Source organism: Sphaeramia orbicularis, chromosome 9 (genome assembly GCF_902148855.1).
Source record: "Sphaeramia orbicularis chromosome 9, fSphaOr1.1, whole genome shotgun sequence".
NCBI lineage: Eukaryota > Metazoa > Chordata > Actinopteri > Kurtiformes > Apogonidae > Sphaeramia > Sphaeramia orbicularis.
Genome location: NC_043965.1, coordinates 46,195,159 through 46,217,140, shown reverse-complemented (window position 1 = coordinate 46,217,140; position 21,982 = coordinate 46,195,159). Strand labels below are relative to the sequence as shown.

At 36.5% G+C, this 21,982-nt stretch overlaps 1 protein-coding gene across 1 annotated transcript; it reads right to left on the bottom strand.

The window, feature by feature from the left end:
* Window positions 1–3,570: 3,570 nt before the first annotated feature.
* LOC115426461 (zinc finger protein 235-like) lies at window positions 3,571–21,102 on the bottom strand. The gene is made up of 2 exons (XM_030144595.1): window positions 20,872–21,102; window positions 3,571–7,000 (listed from the first exon to the last, which is right to left on the bottom strand). The coding sequence occupies exons 1-2, from the start codon at window positions 21,050–21,052 to the stop codon at window positions 4,494–4,496; spliced, it is 2,688 nt and encodes an 895-aa protein (XP_030000455.1). The 5' UTR covers window positions 21,053–21,102; the 3' UTR covers window positions 3,571–4,493.
* Window positions 21,103–21,982: the final 880 nt, after the last annotated feature.

Below are 21,982 nucleotides of genomic sequence, written 5' to 3'. Positions count from 1 at the left end.
GGAGATGTTTTAGAGGTTGCACAAGTTGCTGGAAGTTTCCTGGATATTGACTAATTGTTCATTTTCTGCAGAGCTGAGCTGACCTGCTAAGAGAAGCAGCAGAACTATCGAAACCAAGGTTTGAGTGCAGGGGTGTCAAACTCATTTTCTTTCAGGGGCCACATTCAGCCTGATTTGATCTCCAGTGGGCCGGACAAGTAAAATAATAACAGAATAACCTATAAATAATGACAACTCCAAATTGTTGTCTTTGTTTAAGTGTAAAAAAAACCCATTAAATTATGAAAATACTTACTTTTATAAACTATCCAAAAAAAAAAAAACCTGAAAAAACTGAAATTTAAATTCAAAAAAGGAAGAAAATTTAGTGCAATTTTAACAATATTCTGCCTCAACTTATCATTTCTACATGTGCATTATGGATCAGATCTACAAAGACACTAAATACTTAGTAACAGGCAGAAAATTGTTAAAATGGTGTTTAATTTTCTTTAGACATTTCAGGTTGTTCATATTTGTTCAGGTTATTCACATTTAATTGTTTCAGGGTAGTTTGTAAATGTAAATATTTTCATAATTTAATGTTATTTTCAGCACCAAAACAAAGACAAAAATGTTAAGTTGTTAATTCTAGATTTTCTTGGGGGGTGGGGCTTAATTCAAGATTTTTTTTAGTTAATTGAAGAGTTTTTAATTTTTTTTTTTTTTTGGCTTTATTCAAGATTTTTTTTTTTTTTTTTTTTAATTTAATTGATTTTTTTTTTTTTGCTTAATTCAAGATTCTTTGCTAAATTTGAGATTTTTTTTTTTTTTTTTTTGGCTTAATTGAAGATTTTTTTTGGCTTAATTCAATTCAAGACTGTGGAATTTTTGCACTTGGCAAAAACACCCCATGGGCCGGATTGGAACCTTTGGCGGGCAGCATTTGGCCCCCGAGCCGCATGTTTGACACCCCTGTTTTAGTGCTTCATCTAGCAATATATGTATTAAGTAAGGCCGCCGACATCTGTGGTACTGGAGTGAAGAACTGGTTATCCTGGCATTCTGTGACTCCAGTGTGACACCAGAGCAGAAGCAGCTGATGGTTCACAACATGATGGAAAATGAAGGTTCTTTCGGTTCCACTAAAGCGTTGGGATGCCCTTAATCCAGCAGATTGTGAAGGGAAGCAGATCAGTGATTTTGTCACCACCAGCACCATGCGTTTCTTTGAAACTTTGGATCTGCCACAAACATTCTTCAGAATTCCTCCAGAAGACTGGGCTGATGATGCAGACTTTCAGAAGGCTGATCAAACTGTGCATTCCAGAAAAGTTGTCAATGATGTTGCTGAAAGAGGGGTGGATCTTATTCAAGACTTCAACTGTAGCCGAATAATAAATGAAGATCACAAACAGTACTGGCTCCAAGTTGTCAAAGAACACAGGAACATTTTTTGTAATTTCAATAAAGCAACAGTGGTTGCTGGACTTTCTAAGTAACATTTTTATGTGAGTTGCAGTTTGATTTTGAGAATAAAATTACAAATAATTCTAATATGCCTTATTCATTTGCCTAGTTATGTTATAGTATATAGAGCAATCTTCACGTGTCTTATGCAACCTCTAAATATTAATTAATTTGCATAAAATTTGGACTGAAGTAATTTGGCCAGATATGGAACCAAATGCAGGGTTCTAATCCAGAGAATCTGAAAAAATGTTTTTTTTTGAACCACCCTAATGTATAATGACATGAAGATGAGAATAATGTGTTGAGATAAAACTGATGAAACAAAGGACACATCTCATTCCATACTATTATTATTCTTATTTTATAGTTTGTTTTTTGTACTATCTCCATGTTGCACTTGATCAATGAATTTCCCCATTGTGGAATCAATAAAGTCTAATCTAATCTAAAATCTAATCTAATCTACAACCTGAACACCTCTACAACCTGGGTTCACCCTCATAAGAACCACCACCTACACAAATACTTCCTTAATAATTAGTTTTTCTGAATACGTAAAAGGAAAACCAGACAGTTGAATGTATTGCATAATCAATAGACGAACAGGAATATGGGGAGAAACTACAAGCAGACAATAGATTTTAAAGATTTCTTGCTTTAATCATGATAAAATAGTCACATTTGAGCTTTCAATTAAAGAACGACAGGCGTACATGGATTAAAAAGCACACTTTCAGTATAAAAATAATTAAGAAAATAGGTGTTAGCAGCAGGAATAAGGAAAGCAGGTGTTAAAGGCACTTGCAGTGAAATCATTCCAATAAATCATTCAATAATATGTCAGCAGTGATTATGTTCATTCAACAGTGGTAAAATATTTCAAGGCACAAATGTCTAAGAATTATCCCCCGTTTCCACACAATCCATTACATTAGAAATGTTTAAATGCATTTACACTTCTACTGTCAGCATTGGATTCCACATAGAAACACACAGTACATTCTATTTCTTAGACGACATATTGGCCAAAAACCATAACAATAAAAAGGAATCAAACACATCAAGAAATTAAAGAAATATTATTGTAAATGATCCAAAGATCAAAATAATACCACAACAGAAGACAAAACTAACCACCATACCTGGATGAAGACCAAACAGAAAGAAACAAAGGAACAATAGGTGTGGGTAGAGACAGAGACTGAAAGCCCCCCAGGGTTTATACCCCCCACCCCCACCCCCCTCGTGGCAACCAACCCATGGTCACACACTGGAGGAAGACCATGACGGGTCAAAACACAGTAGTCAAAATCTCTCTGACAGGACATTTTTAGAGACAATTTGACAGATTAGTGTTGCTAAATGACCCACATTTTAACTTCAAAATTCACTTTTGCTTTAGTTGGACCTAAGGATGTAACGATATGAAAATTTCATATCACGGTTATTGTGACCAAAATTATCACGGTTATCATTATTGTCATGATATTGTTGAAACTGTGCTCAAAATGTTCAAAAAGTACTTATACACACACTGAAATAACTTATCCAAGTTGTATTTTGAAAAAAAAAAAAAAAAAAATAAAATAAAATAAAATAAAATAATTGGCACAATGCACTTTCTCTTGGCACAAACATTCAAGTCTTAACCCTTAGTGGTCTGAGCCTATTTTGTCCATTTTTCAGTACTTTGATTTTGCCTTTATATACTCTATAAACAAATGTTTACTATACCCATGTTTGGTATCTTTTTTTCAGCACAACTTAATCTATTTATCTGCCTATTATTTTTTTTCACTTTAACCTACAAAAGGACAAAAAACACACACACAAAAAAATATATAAAATCCAATTTGAAAAATGTATATAATTTATTGCATAAATAACACAAAGATGCTTAATGAACCTTTTCAAAGACTAGATTAGGTATATAAAATTAAAATTGTAATAAAGTAAAACTATACTCAAACATTTGACATAAAAGCATATCTTTACATAGGCGTTTTCTCTGGAAAAGTGAGGTAATCAAACACGGTTATCATGATAATTAGAATTTAAACGGTAATACTAACCGTCTGCAATTTTACCGCAGTTTATCCTTATACCGGTAATCGTTACTTTCCTAGCTGGACCATAAGGGATTATCTGAAACAAGGAGCAACTTTATATTGAAATAAATGTTGGAATGGCAATCAATTAAAGTTCACTCTCTGATGGAACATTACTGTGTTTTGACCCTGACAAAACTATGTGAAGGTCCTAAGGCGAGACGCAGGTGGAGTCACAACAAACCAACTGGGAACACTTACAGTGGGTTGGAAGAAACTTGTGGTCTCTCACCTGAGGGCAACCAAGTAGTAGCAGAAGTAGTAGTAGTCGTAGTAGTAGTAGTATATCTATAAATATTTAAAATATATACTTTTATACTGTTATTGTGGTTGTTATTTCTATATTTTTATACATACTTTTATTTGATACTTTTTGTCGTTGTTTCTGGTTCTGGAATAAAGGACTAGTTGTTTGTCACTGTCACACGTCTGTTTAACATTTTACTAATTTTTTGACATAATCAAATAATCATTAGTTGAACTGAAGAAAATAATCAGTAGCTGCAGCTCTAACTTCATTACTTGTCCACCCAGGCAAAGCCAATTGGGAATCCCTGCTTTAAGATATACAACAAAAGAATTTTTTGTAAAACTATTAAAATAAATTAAGGCTCAACAGGAAACATACAATCAGTTCAATCACATAGTTCTCGTTGTGGATATTTGTGTGTCTGTTATAATCTGTCCAGCAGGAGAATTCTGCACGAGTCTGACATTTGTATGTGGATCCTGAAATGTACTTTCAGGCCTGATTTGAAGTTCTTACTTTGACTCTTTCCAGCCTGTGTGTACTCTAATGAGCCTTCGCAGTCGTCCTGGTGGATAAATTGTTCTTGCACCACGTACATTTGGAAGGTTTTTCCCTGTGTGAACCCGCTGGTGATTTAGAAAAAAACAACAGGTTGGCGAACTCTTTCTGTGGTCACTACAGACTTAAGGCTTCTCGTGAACTCTCTCATGACGCTTCAGATTGACGCTGGAGGAAAAGCTTTTGGAGCAGGTGGTGCAGCTGTGCAGTTTGTCCCCCGTGTGGACCCTCTCGTCCGTGTGGACCTTCTTGTTGGTGTCAACCTTCTTGTTGGCATCAACCCTCTTGTTGGCGTCAACCTTCTCGTTAGCGTCAACTCTCTTGCTGGTGTCAACCTTCTTGTTGGTGTCAACCTTCTTGTTGGCATCAAGCTTCTCGTTAGCGTCAACCTTCTCGTTGGCATCAACTCTCTTGCTGGCATTAACCTTCTTGTTGGCGTCAACTCTCTTGCTGGTGTCAACCTTCTCATTAGCGTCAGCCCTCTTGTTGGCATCAACCTTCTTGTTGGCATCAACCTTCTCGTTAGTGTCAACCTTCTCGTTGGCGTCAACCTTATCGTTGGCGTCAGCTCTCTTGCTGGCGTCAACCTTCTTGTTGGCATCAACCTTCTTGTTGCCATCAACCTTCTCGTTGGCATCAACCTTCTTGTTGGCGTCAACTCTCTTGCTGGCGTCAACCTTCTCGTTGGCGTCAACTCTCTTGCTGGCGTCAACCTTCTCGTTGGCATCAACTCTCTTGCTGGTGTCAACTTTCTCAGAGGTGTCAACCTTCTCGCTGGCATCAACCCTCTTGTTGGCGTCAACCTTCTCGGAGGTGTCAACTTTCTCAATGGCATCAACCCTCTCGTCATCATCATCCCTCTCATCAACATTAAATGGCTCACTGGCGTGAATCTTCTCATGTCTCTTCAGATTGACGCTGGAGGCGAAGCTTTTGGCGCAGGTGGCACAGCTGTACGGTTTGTCCTCCCCCGTGTGAACCCTCTCGTGCATGTGGAGGTTGAAGCGCCGGTTGAATCCCTTCCCACAAACCTTGCATCTGAAAGGCTTGTCCGCAAGGTGGATGACTAAATGTTTATTCAAATCCCACGTCTCGCTGAACATGAGCCCGCAGGTGTCACATTTGATGTTTTTCTCGGCTGTGTGCGACTCCGTAAGTATTTTTTTGGTGTTGAAATTACCCTTTATCTTCCCGCATAACTTGCACTTGTACGGATCCTTGCATGACGTCTTCTGGCTACTGGACGGCGTATTATTGTTTCCATTTGATGTGGAACTGTTGTCAGGCTGTGAGTCTTTTCTTGCCTCGTCGATGTGTTTCTTTTTTGGTGGAGGTCCAGCACCTCCATCGGATGTTGTACCTCCATCATTTGGTCTCTTACTTGATGTCAGTGCTTTACTTCCTGCTGATGTGCCATTTTGGCTGGGACATTTGTTAACAGCTGTCGATTTGGCGCTTCCATTAGACGCAGTTTCCACGTTGTTTTTCTTTTGTTGCTCACTGGTTGATGTTGCGTTACAGGCACCATCATTTTTGTTGCTCTGTGCTTTGTTGGCGCTATCAGATGACGATGATGTTTTCTTTTTGTTGAGGTTCTTATCCGCACCTCTGGATGCAGTTGAATTTTCCTTGTTACTTTTTTTATTTTGTGATGTGTCGTGTATTTTGGTCACATCAGGGTTGTCACCATCACGTTTCTCATTCTGTGTCGACTTTTCTTTACGCTGCGATGATTCTTTTTGGTTTGTATCCCTTGGTTTCTCATTTGCTCTTGGTTCTTTATGAGTACTGCTGCTCGTCTTCCTTTTTCCCGTGTTTCCATCATGACTTCTCTTCCCTTCATGTTCAGAACTTTTTGCCCTTCCATTCTTAGTAGTAACATGTTCTTTGCTCTTCGACTGGTGGGCACTGGTGCTACTTTTAGTCGATGTTGTTTTCTTATGTTGTTTCTTATGTTGTTCCTTATTTGGTTCATCACTTCTGGTTGACTTCGCATTCTTGTCATTACTTCTCTTATGTAATGATTTCTCTGTAGTTTTTGCCGCTTTGTGGTTTCTACTGTCACTGTTCTTCTGTGGTTTTGGATCACTACTTCTAGCAGACGGTGGAGTTTTGGAGTTACAACTCTCACTTCGTGTTACGTCTGTATCTTCAGAGGCGGATGTACACCCATCTGGTGTTGGCTCTGGGCTTTCAACTGGTGGGATCCAGTTATTGTAATGTTCCTCATTCTGTGTCAACCCTTGATGTTCTGATGATGATGTGTTTCCATTTGCCGCTGGCTCCGTACTTGTCAAAGATGTTTTTTTTCCATTTACTGCTGCCTTGGCGTGTTTGCTTGCTGTTGCACTTCCTTTATTGCTGGTCATGTGACGCTTTTTTGCAGTGGCACCAGAGCAGGGCGACCGGTCAGAGTTTGGTTCTGATAGTACAGCTGGATCCAAACGAACGTGAATTCTTTGTTCACTAGATGAGGCTTCAGACTCCTGTTGTCGCGCCTCATCTATGCATAGATCCTGCTGTTCCTCTTTTATCTCTGGACAATCTGGGTTCTTTTGGTTTTTCCTTGGGTTTCGCTGCCACTGCTGAGCTTGGAGATCCACGGTCACATTGACAGGTGTGCATAGGAACTCTATATTGAACAAAGACATACATATTAGAACTACAACAACCAACTAATCAATTCATTAATCAATCAATGTTCATTAGTTGTCTTAACTGCTGCTTAAAGGCTCATTTATATTTGCTTTACATACATAAATAGGTTCGTCCATTTCAAACATTGACATACGTCACTGCCTTCATACTTCCATGTGTCCAGTACGTTAGAATGAATGTTTCTCAGTCAGTCCAACAGAGGGCGCTGCTCTTAATTACCATACTGGCCAAATACCATGAAGAAGAGTAAAGTTTTTTGAGAAGAAGAAGAAGACAGTCAATCAAAACAAATATTGTGATGACAGAAGAGGTTTTATTAATGTGGAAACTAATGTTGATATTCAGAAGGGTAGTTGTCATAAATATGTTGGTAGTTTTACACTAACTCACATAGTCGTTCTTTGAAAAGTTCCGCTATTTATGGAAATTATTCTCTTCAAATCTCAACACTGCCTCCACAGTTCACCTGGGTTTGCATCCGGGAAAACGGACAGAATCACATGCGTAATGTATGCAGAGGATGGACAGAACGCTCTGTCCGTACCTGTCTGCGTCTTTAACGTAGAACATAAATGAGCCCTTAATGGGATTTATTTGTCCATTCTCGGCCTGGCCCATTTTAGTCGTATATTCATGCATCTGTATACAAAGGTTTGAGGGTCATTTGGTTGTTCTCATTATTATTCCTATTTTAAAAACACAATATCTCAGGAATGAGTTGACAGTAGCTGCAACTAATTACTACCTCAATAGTCGACCTCCGCCAAGGAGGTTATGTTTTTGTCGGTGTTGGTTTGTCTGTCTGTCTGTCTGTCTGTGTGCAAGATAACTCAAAAAGTTATGGACGGATTTGGATGAAAATTTCAGGAAATGTTGATACTGGCACAAGAAACAAATGATTACATTTTGGTGGTGATTGGGGGTGGGGGGGCCACCGACCTGCCTTGGCGGAGGTCTGCGCTGTCTTTTCTATAAAAGTACTCGAAGACCGCAGACCTCCGCCAAGGCAGATCAGTGGCCCCCCCACCCCCGATCACCACCAAAATTTAATCATTTGTTTCTTGTGCCAGTATCAACATTTCCTGAAATTTTCATCCAAATCCGAGCCACTGATCTGCCTTGGTGGAGGTCTGCGCTCTCCGAGTGCTTATAGTTGATTACTGTAATGACTAGTCAGATTGTGAACTGCAAAAAAACAAAAACAATGCACTTATTTCTATTTACTGCAGCACTAAAAATACATTTTCTTTTCTGTAACAAGAACATTTGGTGCACAGCAATTAGAATACATAACAAAGTTTGTTAAAATATATATATATATTTAATTCCATATTCAGTATTAAACAAATATTGCAGCAGCAATACAAATTTTTTTTTCCTTAAATAAAAGTTCATTTTGTGCAGAACAAGTCCAGTGCATAACAAAGTAAGTTTGTTAAACAAACAAATACTCAAGAGTGTCAGTTAGCAATAAAATAAACATGACATCACTAAGGACCTGTCGACAACTAAAATTAGTTGTTGACTAATTATGCCATTGACTGTTTGTCAGTTAGTTCTACAGCCCTATCTGACAGAAATGTTGGTAGCCAAAGGTCAAAGGTTGTGATAATCCAAACGTCTGTGTGTTTTTATGAATACGATCTATCAGACACACACTGGTTTTAGCAAATACAGAAAAAATATAGAAGCAAAGAAATGATTCATTCACATGGTAAAAAGTGCAGTTTTGATGCTACACACTGAAAATCAAACAAACAATTAGGTCTCACTTTTTAAAGACAACAGACAAAGAGCTTAGAGCACAGGTGTCGAACATGCAGCCCGGAGGCATAATTTGGCCCGCCAAAGGGTCCAGTCTGGCCCTTGGGATGAATTTTTGAAATGCAAAAATTACACTGAAGATATTAACAATCCTTTCAGTTCAGGTTCCACATTCAGACTAATTCAGTCTCAAGTGGGCAGGACCAGTAAAATACTATCATAATAATGTATAAATAATGACAATTCCCAATTTTTTCTCTTTGTAAAGGTAAGTATTTTCATGTATTTACACTAAAACAAAGTATAATTTCGCAAAAAATGTGAATAACCTGAGCAAATATGAACAACCTGAAATGTCTTAAGTACAATTTTAACCAGATTCTGCCTGTTATTACATGTTTCGTGTGTTTGTAGATCCACTGTGATCTGTAAGTTATGTTGTACATGTGTAAATGATAAACTGAGGCAGAATATTGTTAAAATTACACTTATTTTTTCAGTTTGTTCATGTTATTCACATCTTTTGAAAGGATAGTTTGTTGTTTGTTTGTTTGTTTCATAATATAAATGTACTTTTTTTGCTCTAAAACATAGAAAAGTTTGGAGTTGACATTATTTATATATTACTATGTTACTATTTTACTGGTTCGACCCACTTCAGATCAAATTTAGCTGAATGTGACCCCTGAACTAAAATGAGTTTGACACCCCTGGCTTAGAGGAAAATGTCAAACTGTGGTGCTTTTGAAAATCATTTTCAGTTCAACGTAGAAGCGTAAATGGAATAATACATAAACTTTCAGTTCTCTTGTCATTGATAACCTGAATAATATTTGATGCCAGTGGCCAAGGTTCTGCTACATATTTCACACAAATGTGTTTGTGATAATGTGATGACATTTTATATCCAAAGGGTTAAAGGTCAACTTCATTCTGCAGACAGCAGATACTTTCACTACCTTTGATTATAGTTCAGGTACTTTCCTGTGCACAAATGGCCCAGAAACCCTAACCCTAACCCACATGAGATCAGTATCACAGAGCAGAAATATGAAAACAACAACTCATGAACTCTGAAACTCCAAAACAGAAAACTTCACATACAAGCCCCAAGTGGTAAGAGAGAAACAAAACGAACAAAAATAAGAAGAAGCACAGGAAAACATCAGTTACTGGAGATCCTCAGCCGTCCTTATTCTGTCTCATTTCTCTTTTCATTCACTCTATCGATTAAAGACCACCTGAAGACTTCATGACTTCTATGGCCTTATTATAAATGTGAGTTTAAGGCACTGAGGCTTTTTTAGGATCTGCAGAGACACAATGTGAAAACCAATGAAATGATCCACAATAATCACAGTAGGATTACTGCTTCGTGGTTGTATGAGAGACCACCTCAGTCTGCTCTGATTGGTCCACCAGTTCAGACCCATGACTACTAGAGATATAAGACTTTCACAAAGCATTTCAGTAATGCAGAGTTACTGTCAGTTACAAAATGACTCTTCTCATTTTTATGCAGTTTATCAACTAACAAAAAACCCCACTGTGTCATTAAGAAAACCTACGAGAGCTGCACCTATCGATTAGTTTTATTATCAATTAGTCCTTTAAATATGTTCTTTGATTTGAGTAAACAAACATCTGAAAAGGCAAAAAAAGTTAACAATGTGGAACAGACCTGTGTGAAAATGACAAACAACTCATCCTTTATTCCAGAACCAGAAACAACAACCACAAAAAGTATCAAAATAAAAGAATATATACAGTATATAGATATATACAGGGTGGGGAAGCAAAATTTACAATGAACATTTAGTTGTTTTTTCTCAGCAGGCACTACGTCAATTGTTTTGAAACCAAACATATATTGATGTCATAATCATACCTAACACTATTATCCATACCTTTTCACAAACTTTTGCCCATATGAGTAATCAGGAAAGCAAACGTCAAAGAGTGTGTGATTGCTGAATGCACTCGTCACACCAAAGGAGATTTCAAAATAGTTGGAGTGTCCATAAAGACTGTTTATAATGGAAAGAAGAGAATGACTATGAGCAAAACTATTACAAGAAAGTCTGGAAGATACTATTAAAGAAGAATGGGAGAAGTTGTCACCTGAGTATTTGAGGAACACTTGCGCAAGTTTCAGGAAGCATGTGAAGGCAGTTATTGAGAAAGAAGGAGGACACATAGAATAAAAACATTTTCTATTATGTCAATTTTCTTGTGGCAAATAAATTCTCATGACTTTCAATAAACTAATTGGTCGTACACTGTCTTTCAATCCCTGCCTCAAAATATTGTACATTTTGCTTCCCCACCCTGTGTATATATATATATATATATATATATATATATATATATATATATATATATATATATATATATATATATATATAAATAACAACAACAGTATAAAAGTATAAATATCTATAGATGTAAACAACAATAACAACAATAGTATAAAAGCATATATAAAAATATCTATAGACATAAACAACACCAAACCAGTCCAACGACATCTATAAACAATCTGTCAGGTCAGTCTTTAACACATTTGGATCCAACTTACTAACTTCTACCAACTGAACATGGAACTAACATACAACTGTGTGTTGATCCTGGCATCATGTGCATCACAATAAGCGTCCGTGTGAAACACAACAGTGGAACCAATATTTAACAGCAGAGAAATTAAGGAAACAAAGCTTTGATTCAGGAAAATTGTAATATAATCATTTTTCTGATCAATTTGAGTCGATGAATCACCTCTAATTCCTCCATAATTTGACTGTTATGATAGTAGTGTTCACTTGCTGACATGAAGCATAAAACAAAACACAAACATCCATCAAACGTCTTCATCATGTATGAAGGTCCATATTATAAACTTTACACTGACTGGTTCTAATCAATAACTGCCAGAAAAAACATGTTATCATCAATAGTTTGACTGAATATTGTTGAATAATAGGAAGAAAAGTGCTTTTGCATGAAAAATGTAACTGTGAAGTGAACCATTTGTATCGTCATCACAGCGTTTTAGTTTTTTTTGTTTTTTTGTCATAGTAAAGGAGGGAATTCTATGGTTGTCGCCAAAAACATGTTCTGTTTCTCCATGACCTCAACCTTTGACCTCCCAAGTCAAAACTGTTCTCCATGTGGATGTCAAGGCAAACTGTGACTAAATTCCCTCAACATGTTCCTGAGATATGACGGTAATAAAAACAAAACCAACCTTTGATCTTTTGGTCATAAACTGTCATCTAATCCTTTCGTTATTAGTATCGTTATCAGATTTTGTAGTATATTATCTCTGGAGTTCTCTTCAATCATTGTAAACTCATAGTGACTTTGACAATAAAAACCTCATGAGTTCGTTGCTGAATCTAAATGTCCACACACGCCTTCACACACATTTTCTATTTCTCTCAAACATCTTTGACCTAGAGCAGGGCTGTCAAACTCATTTTAGTTCAGGGGTCACATTCAGCTAAATTTGATCTGAAGTGGGCCGGACCAGTGAAATAATAATATATAAATAATGTCAACACCAAACTTTTCTCTATGTTTAAGAGTGAAAAAAGTAAATTTACATTAGGAAAAGGTTTACATCTACAAACTATCCTTTCAAACAATGTGAATAAGATGAACAAACTGAATAAATAAGTGTGATTTTAACAATATTCTGCCTCAGTTTATCATTTACACATGTACATTATAACTTATAGATCACAGTGGATCTACAAATATACAAAATATTTAATAACAGGCTGAATATTGTTAAAATTCTACTTATTTCTCTTCAGACATTTCAGGTTGTTCATATTTGTTCAGGTTATTCATATTTTTTTTTTGCAAAATTATACTTTGTTTTAGTGTAAATACATGAAAATATTTACATTTACAAAGAGAAAAATTTGGAGTTGTCATTGTTTATATGTTATTATGAAAGTATTTTGCTGACTTGACCCACTTAAGATTGAATTGGTCTGAATGCGGAACCTGAACTAAAGGGGTTGTTAATATTTTAGTGTAATTTTTTGCTTTTCACAAATTCATCCCCAGGGCCGGACTGGACCCTTTGGCGGGCCGGATTTGGCCCCCGGGCCGCATGTTGGACACCTGTGACCTAGAGTTTGTGAGGCCTGAGGTTGGTACTGGAGCTGAAAGGGATGCAGCCATTTTGGAATCTGCCAGCTGTGTCTGCTGTGAACAAACACTATTTGAGGAAGTGGCCTGTCTGCGTTACTATGACAACGGACAAAGGACAGTTAAACTGAGGAAAGGCCTGGTAAACAGACATTCATATTACTGCATCTGAGTCAGTCACGCCTGTGTGTATGTAATCTATATTTACTTCCATTTTCCTGTTTGGACAGATACAAATCTTTTTTCTGCTATATTAGTGTATTCTATTTATAATATTTATTGCTTTTATCTCTGCACAATTACTTTCCGTTTTTGCTTTTTTTGCTAGTGTTTTTTACATGCAACTGAGCTATTGTGACCAAGTACTTTCCCTAGTGCAGTGGTGTCAAACTCATTTTCTTTCAGGGGCCACATTCAGCCCAATTTGACTTCCAGCGGGCCGGGCCGGTCAAATAATATCATAATAGCCTATAAATAATAACAACTCCAAATGTTTTATAAGCAAAAAATAACATTAAATTAGAAAAACATTTATATTTTACAAAACAAAACAAAAAAGATGTGAATAACCTGAAAAAACTGAAATTTCTGAGGAAAAATAAGAAGAAATAATAATAAGAAAAATCTGATCCGTACTATGCCTCAACTTATGATTTGTATATGTGCATTACAGATCAGATCTACCAAGACACAAAACAGGCAGAATATTATTAAAATTGCACTTATTTCTCTTTAGGCATTTCAGGTTGTTCATATTTGTTCAGGTTATTGACCTTTTATTATTAAAGGATATCAGAATTTAATGTTCTTTGCAATAAATCAAAGAGAAAAAAACTGGTTATTTAGAGTAAAAAAAAATCCACATTAGCATGCTAGATTTAAAAAAAAATATATCCAAGGCACACTGTAGGATTTGTGTAAAAATAAAATGCCTGTATTAATTCATGGCAGTCTTTAAAATACAGCCAACGCGTTGCAACCTCTGGTCTTCATCAGGGCTTTTTTCACTAGTGAGTTGCACACCTTCATACAATCACTTTAATGACCTGAAGGAGGGAGGTGTGAGGGGGAAAAAAAACCAAAACATGTATACAGACATACATACACATACGCACACACACACACACACACATATATATATATATACACACAAAAAAACAAAAACAACAAATAATAATGAAAAAAAATGAAAAAGAAAAAATAAAACAAAAATAAATCAATAAACCACAAAAAAAAAAAAAAAAAAAAGAATATATATATACAGGGTGGGGAAGCAAAATTTACAATGAACATTTAGTTGTTTTTTCTCAGCAGGCACTACGTCAATTGTTTTGAAACCAAACATATATTGATGTCATAATCATACCTAACACTATTATCCATACCTTTTCAGAAACTTTTGCCCATATGAGTAATCAGGAAAGCAAACGTCAAAGAGTGTGTGATTTGCTGAATGCACTCGTCACACCAAAGGAGATTTCAAAAATAGTTGGAGTGTCCATAAAGACTGTTTATAATGGAAAGAAGAGAATGACTATGAGCAAAACTATTACAAGAAAGTCTGGAAGATACTATTAAAGAAGAATGGGAGAAGTTGTCACCTGAGTATTTGAGGAACACTTGCGCAAGTTTCAGGAAGCGTGTGAAGGCAGTTATTGAGAAAGAAGGAGGACACATAGAATAAAAACATTTTCTATTATGTCAATTTTCTTGTGGCAAATAAATTCTCATGACTTTCAATAAACTAATTGGTCATACACTGTCTTTCAATCCCTGCCTCAAAATATTGTAAATTTTGCTTCCCCACCCTGTATATATATATATATGTATATATATTATATATATATATATATACATACATACATACATATATATGTATATACATATATATATATATATATATATATATATATATATATATATATATATATATATATATATACACATACATACATACATACACACACACACATATATATATATATATATATATATATATGTGCGTGTGTGTGTGCGTGCACATGTATATGTATGTCTGTATGCATGTTTTGTTTTGTTTTTCTTTTCCCTCACACCTCCCTCCTTCAGATCATTAAAGTGATTGTATGAAGGTGTGCAACTCACTAGTGAAAAAAGCCCTGATGAAGACCAGAGGTCGCAACACGTTGGCTGTATTTTAAAGACTGCCATGAATTAATAAAGGCATTTTACTTTTACACAAATCCTACAGTGTGCCTTGAATATATTTTTTGAAATCTAGCATGCTAATGTAGATTTTTTCGACTCTAAATAACCAGACACACCACAAGTTTCCAAAGAGCACCTGTGGATAATCACCAAGAAGAAGATCCAGCAGCACTTCCACTTTGTTGGATTAGAAAAAAACTGGTGTTGCCATTATTTATAGGCATAACGTCATTTTTTTTTTCACATTAAACCAGGAAGAACATTTGGAGTCATTATTTCTAGGTTATTATGCTGTTATTTTTGAGTTTGACGCCCTTGACTATTAATATCTTCTGCACTTTGCAAATTCATCCCATGGGCCAGATTGGAACCTTTGGCGAACCAGTTTTAGCCCCCGGGCCACATGTTTGACACCTGTGCCCTAGTGGATCAATAAAGTTTGTCTAAGTCTAGATGAGGTGACAAATAGTTGACGGCAAAATTAGTCAGGTCCTTAGTGATGTCATGCACTTTTGTTTTAAGGAAAAATTACAGTGGCAGACCAGGACCAAACAGACTGCAACGGCCTAATGCGTCTCAGTTAGAGAAAACAGCTGCAAGTACAGAGACGATGCAAATTCACGAACTCAAACACAGTCTAAACGAGGTACAAAAAGAGGAACGTGGTGCAAATGAAATAATGCACTGCGAGACACAAAAACACATGCATACTCATCAAATGCTCTGCAAATAAAAAAACAACGCAAACCAAGAAAACATCTGCAAACGAAAAACGCTGCATAAACAGTGGCTACAACAGAAGTGCTCCAAACCTGTAGGGGGCGCTGTCAGCAGAACAGCTCAAAGCACAGACACACAGGATGGAGAACAGCTGACTGACAGGGTTTCAAACTACAGTGGGAATTAATGGAAGTTGCGGCATAGCGCGGTCATGTGACTTTTACTAGATTCTATTTGACACTAGTCTGTTGTCTATAAACGCTGCCCCCTACGGGTTTGGAACACTTCCTTTATAGTGACTGGTTATGCAGCGTTTTTTGTTTGCAGACGTTTTCTTGCTTTGCATCGTTTCTCTATTTGCAGAACATTTGATGGTTATGCATTTGGTTTTGTTTCCTGCAGCGCAGTTCTTCAATTGTACCACGTTCCTCTTTTTGCACCTCATTTAGACCTGTGTTTGAGTTTGTAAATTTGCATCGTTTCTTTATTTGCAGAACATTTGATGATTATGCACGTGTTTTGGTTTCCTGCAGCACATTTCTTCATTTGCACCACGTTCCTCTTTTTGTACCTCATTCAGACTTGTGTTTGAGTTTGTAAAGTTTCATTGTTTCTGTTCTTGCAGCTGTTTTCTCTGAGACGCGTTGGGCCGTTGCAATGTGTTTGACCCTTGTCAGCCACTGTAAAAAATAACACTCTTGAGTATTTAATTGTTTGTTTAACAAATTGTGTTCAGTGCTGTAATTATTCTGCACTTTTATTTGAGGGGGGAAAAGTGTTTTATTTCTGCTGCAATATTTGTTGAATTTTAAATATTGAATTGAATATTTTATTAAACTTTATCATGCATTCTATTTGCTGTACACCAAATGTTCTTGTTAAAGGAAAGAAAATGTATTTAATTGCTGTAATAAATGGAAGTAAAAGCCTCTTTTTGCAGTTCATAACCTGACTAGGCGACTATTGAAATAGTCATTAGTTGCAGCCCTAACTGAGAATATATACCGGCTAAAATTTACTGAGGGGGTCAAAATGAGTGGCCGTTTTTGTCAAAAAAAAAAAAAAAAGTTGTAAGAAATGCATAGAACTGTGTTGAAATAATGCTAATCCATTTGTGCACAGACTACTGATATTATTTGACAGTGGAAGCTATATTTTCAGAAATATTGGATTTTGAATAGCATGTGTATGTGAAAACTTTTGCTGGTGGACGGACGTGACATTACCCATGATGCTCTGGTCAGTACCAGTACTTTATTAGTAATAAACTTATAGACTTACTATTGCTAATTCTCCTCTTATTCATAAATGTTAGTATTGTGGATCTAAAACAATAACAGCTGACACAAAAACACAAAATGTGTCAGTGGACGGATGTGACATGGTTGTTACAGATCCCATCATACTGATGCTCAGCAGCCATGTCACCGTTTCCACAAATGATCCCTGTGCAAAAAGTAGGATCATAATTATTTATTTAATAGTTTATCATCATACTAAAGAGTAAATAACAATATAGAATTGTTATTTCTTTATAAAAATGCTTATTATTAGAAAACTGTTGATTTAAAAAGTGACGTGTGACATTCCTAATGTATGTATTGGCGTAACATAAGCAGGATGGATCAGCACCATACTCCATATTGAACCTGTAAAAATAAAACATGTGATATGTAGGATAGAATCTTGTAAGAAAAACTGGGGAATCTAAAAGAATAGAATATTTGTTTTTCAGGTAAATTCAGTTAAAATATAACTTGGCCATTTGTGACATGAAAATATAGCATTAACTGTGATGAAATTGGACATTTTTGAGCTGAAAACATAGTTCATATGACCATCAACATGTTGCAACAGAACTGAAATCCTGTAAATTTGTATAACTTGCATTTACCAACACAAAGTTCCTTTATGGATTCACTTAGATTGATTTCTTATGCACAAAGACAGAAATAAGACCTCTAAGCAAATTTTAGCCGACACAAGTTTCAAGAGAAGTGAAATTCAGGTTATGTAAACGCAGTCACTGTGGCTGCTCTAGATTCCATTTTTACAAACTAAAACCCATCACTCCACACGCTATCTTTTATCGTTCTGCAACCTAGTATGTACAGATTGAGTTTGAACACTTGGCTTGGTTGGAGAAAAAAGTATCTTGCTTAAGTTGTACATGAACATTTTTCACCATTTTTACTGATATTCATTAAACTTGTAAATCAGGGGTGTCAAACTCATTTTAGTTCAGGGGCCACATCCAGCCTAATATGGCATAAAGTGGGCCGGACCAATAAATTGATATAAATAATAGGATAAGAACTTTTGAGTAAAAAAAGTAAATTCCATAATGAAAATGTTTACATCTACAAATTGTACTTGAACATAACATGAACAAATATGAACAACCTGAAAATTCTTTAGTAAATTAATGCAATGATAACAATATTACTCCTTTGTTTATCATTTATACATGTGAATCATAACTTACAGATCACAGTGGATGTACAAATACACCAAACATTAAATAACAGGACAAATATCATTAAAATTCCACAGACTTTTCTTCAGACATTTCAGATATTCACATTTTTTGTTAAAGGCTAGATTGTAAATGTAAATATTTTTGTGTAATTTTCCTGTTTTTACACTAAAACAAAGACACAAATTTACAGTTCTCATTATTTATAGGTTATTATGATAGTATTTTACTGTTCTGATCCACTTTAGACTGAAATGACCTAAAATGATTTTAACATCCTTGATTGTTAATATCTTCAGTGTAATTTTTGCATTTTACAAATTCATCCCAGGGGCCAGATTGGACCCTTTGGCAGGCCGAATTTGGCCCCCGGGGCCACATGTTTGACACCTGTGTTGTAAGTGAACAATTAATCAACAGCTGGTTTGTATCAGTTAAATATAATTCTAATCCTAATTCTAATTCTATGGTTGAAGTTGTGAACTGTAATGTGGTTGTTTGCACTTCCTCTCCTTCACAGACTACAGTAGGTGTTAGTGATGGGACTTTTGGCTCTTTGAAGGGAGCCATTCAATCAGGAGCCGTTCACTGAAAAGAGCCATTCAAAAGACTGGCTCTTTTATATTTTTTGCATTATTTTGAAACACCAATGTTTTAATGACTAAATAGGCTACATGTGATGATTGACATTCCATTTTAAAGGTGTTTAATTGGCGTGGCAGTAAATATTATCTTACTGTAAAAAAGAATAGTTAGTTCAAATGTGTGGGCTAAATACATGACATGAGAGGTGACATTAGGCAAATGCTGGAATTTGACAAAAAGCATCACAGTACATTATGTGGACTAGTCTGTAGCTGAAATAACATTTTATTCTCCTCAAAACAAGAACAATAAATGTGTGTAAACACACAGAAAAAATGGCACAAAACAACAGTGATTAATCACAGCAATTACTGAAATACCTGAACTGTAGTGCAATTCTCAGAACAAGAACAGTATGTTGGTAAACATACAGAACAAAATGCACAAAACACAAAAGCGATTTATTATTGCAATTACTTAAATACCTTAACAACTGTTGTGCATTTTCCTTCAGAATAAGAACAATAAATGTGTGTAAACATATGAAAAAAAATTGCACAAAACACAACAGTGATTAATCACTGTTATTAATCAAAAAAAAAAAAAAAAAAAATGAACGGCTCTTTACAAAGACTCGGTTCCCATCGTTCATTTCAAAGAACCGTTCAAAAGATTAAATTTGTTTGTGAACGTCACATCACTATTTTACTGTTCTGATCCACTTTAGACTGAAATGACCTAAAATGATTTTAACATCCTTGATTGTTAAAGGTGGGGTCTGAAATCTTGGAAAAACGGTTCGAGCAGCTACATTTTGAAAATACTCAGTTCAAAAGTCCAAACCCCTTTCTTCAGACGTCCCCCTGAAGCCACACCTCCAGAGTGGTGGCACACGCAATGCTTGTCACAGCAACAATTCACCGGCTCTGCTCTGCTCTGTACCCAGGTTGGGCTCCGACGCAGTCTACGGTCCGGTCCGGTCCAGCTGAACTGTCTCCGACACCAGCTGAGGCTCTGGCCCCTGCTCCGGCCCCGTACGCCTCAGGCTCCTACCCAGACTACGGCCCCGGCTGAGCCTCCGGCTCACGTATCCCTCATTCAGTTTCCTCTAACACCCCCACTCTTCCAGAACAGCCCCAGTTCAGACCTATGTGACTAATGTTACATTTCCTAGTGGTTTATGTTAGTGATTAAACAGTTTGCAGGTGAACTTTCCATCCTAATAGAACTAATATAGCCAGGATCTGGCTCTGCTTCCTGTACATGCGCTCCAGCCTCTGGGAACGCGCAGAGGGTGGAAGGGGGGAGGGGTGAACGGCAGTTGAGTTTGATAGACATATCACCGTTCAATCATTTTGAGTGGACGCTCAAAATGATTGGATGGTGTTTTTTCAGTCCTTCCCGTTCCACAGGTGACTGACTTTTTTAATTTTTGTGTTCGAGCATTTAATTAATTAGTTGTAATCGGGGTGTGAAGGGGATTTTAAGGAATATAATAAAAAATGCTCTAGAAAAACATCTCAGACCTCACCTTTAATATCTTCAGTGTAATTTTTGCATTTTACAAATTCCTCCCAGGGGCCGGATTGGACCCTCTGGTGGGCCAGATTTGGCCCCCGGGCCACATGTTTGACACCTGTGTAGTAAGTGAACAGTTAATCAACAGCTGGTTTGAATCAGTTCAATCTAATTGTAATTGTAAGGTTGAAGTAGTGCCCTGCAGTGTGGTTGTTTGCACTTCCTGTCCTTCACAGACTACAGGAGGTGTTCTTTCTTTTTGCGGATGTGACTCACACACCATCAGGAAAAGTCCACATAACAGTAGAATAAACACACCCTAAAGCCAGGTTTGGAGGTTCGTTTGTTTTCCACACCACTAACTCCCTCCACACATTTAAGTGTTTTGTAGCTGTCAGACTGCAGACACAATGCCCCTGGTAGAGGCCGGTTCTTACCTGTTCTCTGGATCTTTATCTCCGGTTCGAACACATTCTCCAACAGTCTGCGCTGGCGGCTCAACTCACTCTCATAATCTCGGACTTTTTTCTCAAAAACTCCCAGAATATCCTGTGCTGCTTCAGTCAGTCGGTCACAGACTAATTTCCTCATAGCCTGCACAGAATATAAAGTTGTCATGTTGCTGTTTTATTTAAGCCTTGTGTCTTGCTGACAGGTTGCTGGTATGTGCTGTTTACTTCCGCATTGAGCTGTAGGTGCATCAGTCTGCTGATGCATTCACACATACTGCCCCCTAGTGTCCACAAGTGGAACAGCACCACACACCCCCACAAAGAGCAGCAAAACAGGCTTTATTTATTTGTTTGTTTGTTTGTTTGTTTGTTTTATTTCACAGGTGTCAAACATACGACCCGGGGGCCAGATCCGACCCGTAGGATGAATTTGTGAAATGCAAAAATTACACTGAAGATATTAGGCCTGTAACGGTACACAATATTTTCAGTTCGGTATGTTTTCGGTTTTCAAAGCCACGGTTTGTTTGTTTTTTTTCGGTTCAGTACGGGAAGAAAGAAAACCCCTCAAAATGTCTATTAATGCATTTATGAATTTTTTTTAACATTTTTCCCCCAATTTTTGGAGACAATAGAATATAGAAAAACAGGAATAATATAATTCTGCTGCTACAAATCAAATAGAAAATAAAATAAATTATTAATATTACTAAATGAATTTTAAACATTAATATTGCACTTTTCCCTGAAAGGTAGTTTCGAACAAACAAGAAAAATCTAATCACAGTTCTGTCAGTTCACATTCTGCAGAAAAATAACAAAAAAAATTCCACATGAAGTGCAACATTAACAAGAGGATAAACTGGTATTCTGTTGGAACAAACTGAAGAGAAACTTTGGCAACACAATGAACCAAATTATTTATTTTAAGAGAGAGAATAAACTGTTTAGGACAGTGTGTGTATTTGTGTGTGTCTGTGTGCACGAGGGATTTTTTTTTTGTTTTTTTGGTCGAAGCCGGGGGGTAGGGGGGGTGTGCAGTTATATACCTGGGGTGCGGTCCATAACTAATGTAACGAACGCTGTCGTGAAATGA

Bases quoted from the DNA above. Each gene is read 5' to 3' on its own strand.
- LOC115426461 (XM_030144595.1), bottom strand. From the start codon at position 21,052: ATGACAACTTTATATTCTGTGCAGGCTATGAGGAAATTAGTCTGTGAC. The intron at 7,001-20,871 runs GTAAGAACCGGC...TGTTCAATATAG, and splicing joins GATAAAGATCCAGAGAACAG to AGTTCCTATGCACACCTGTC.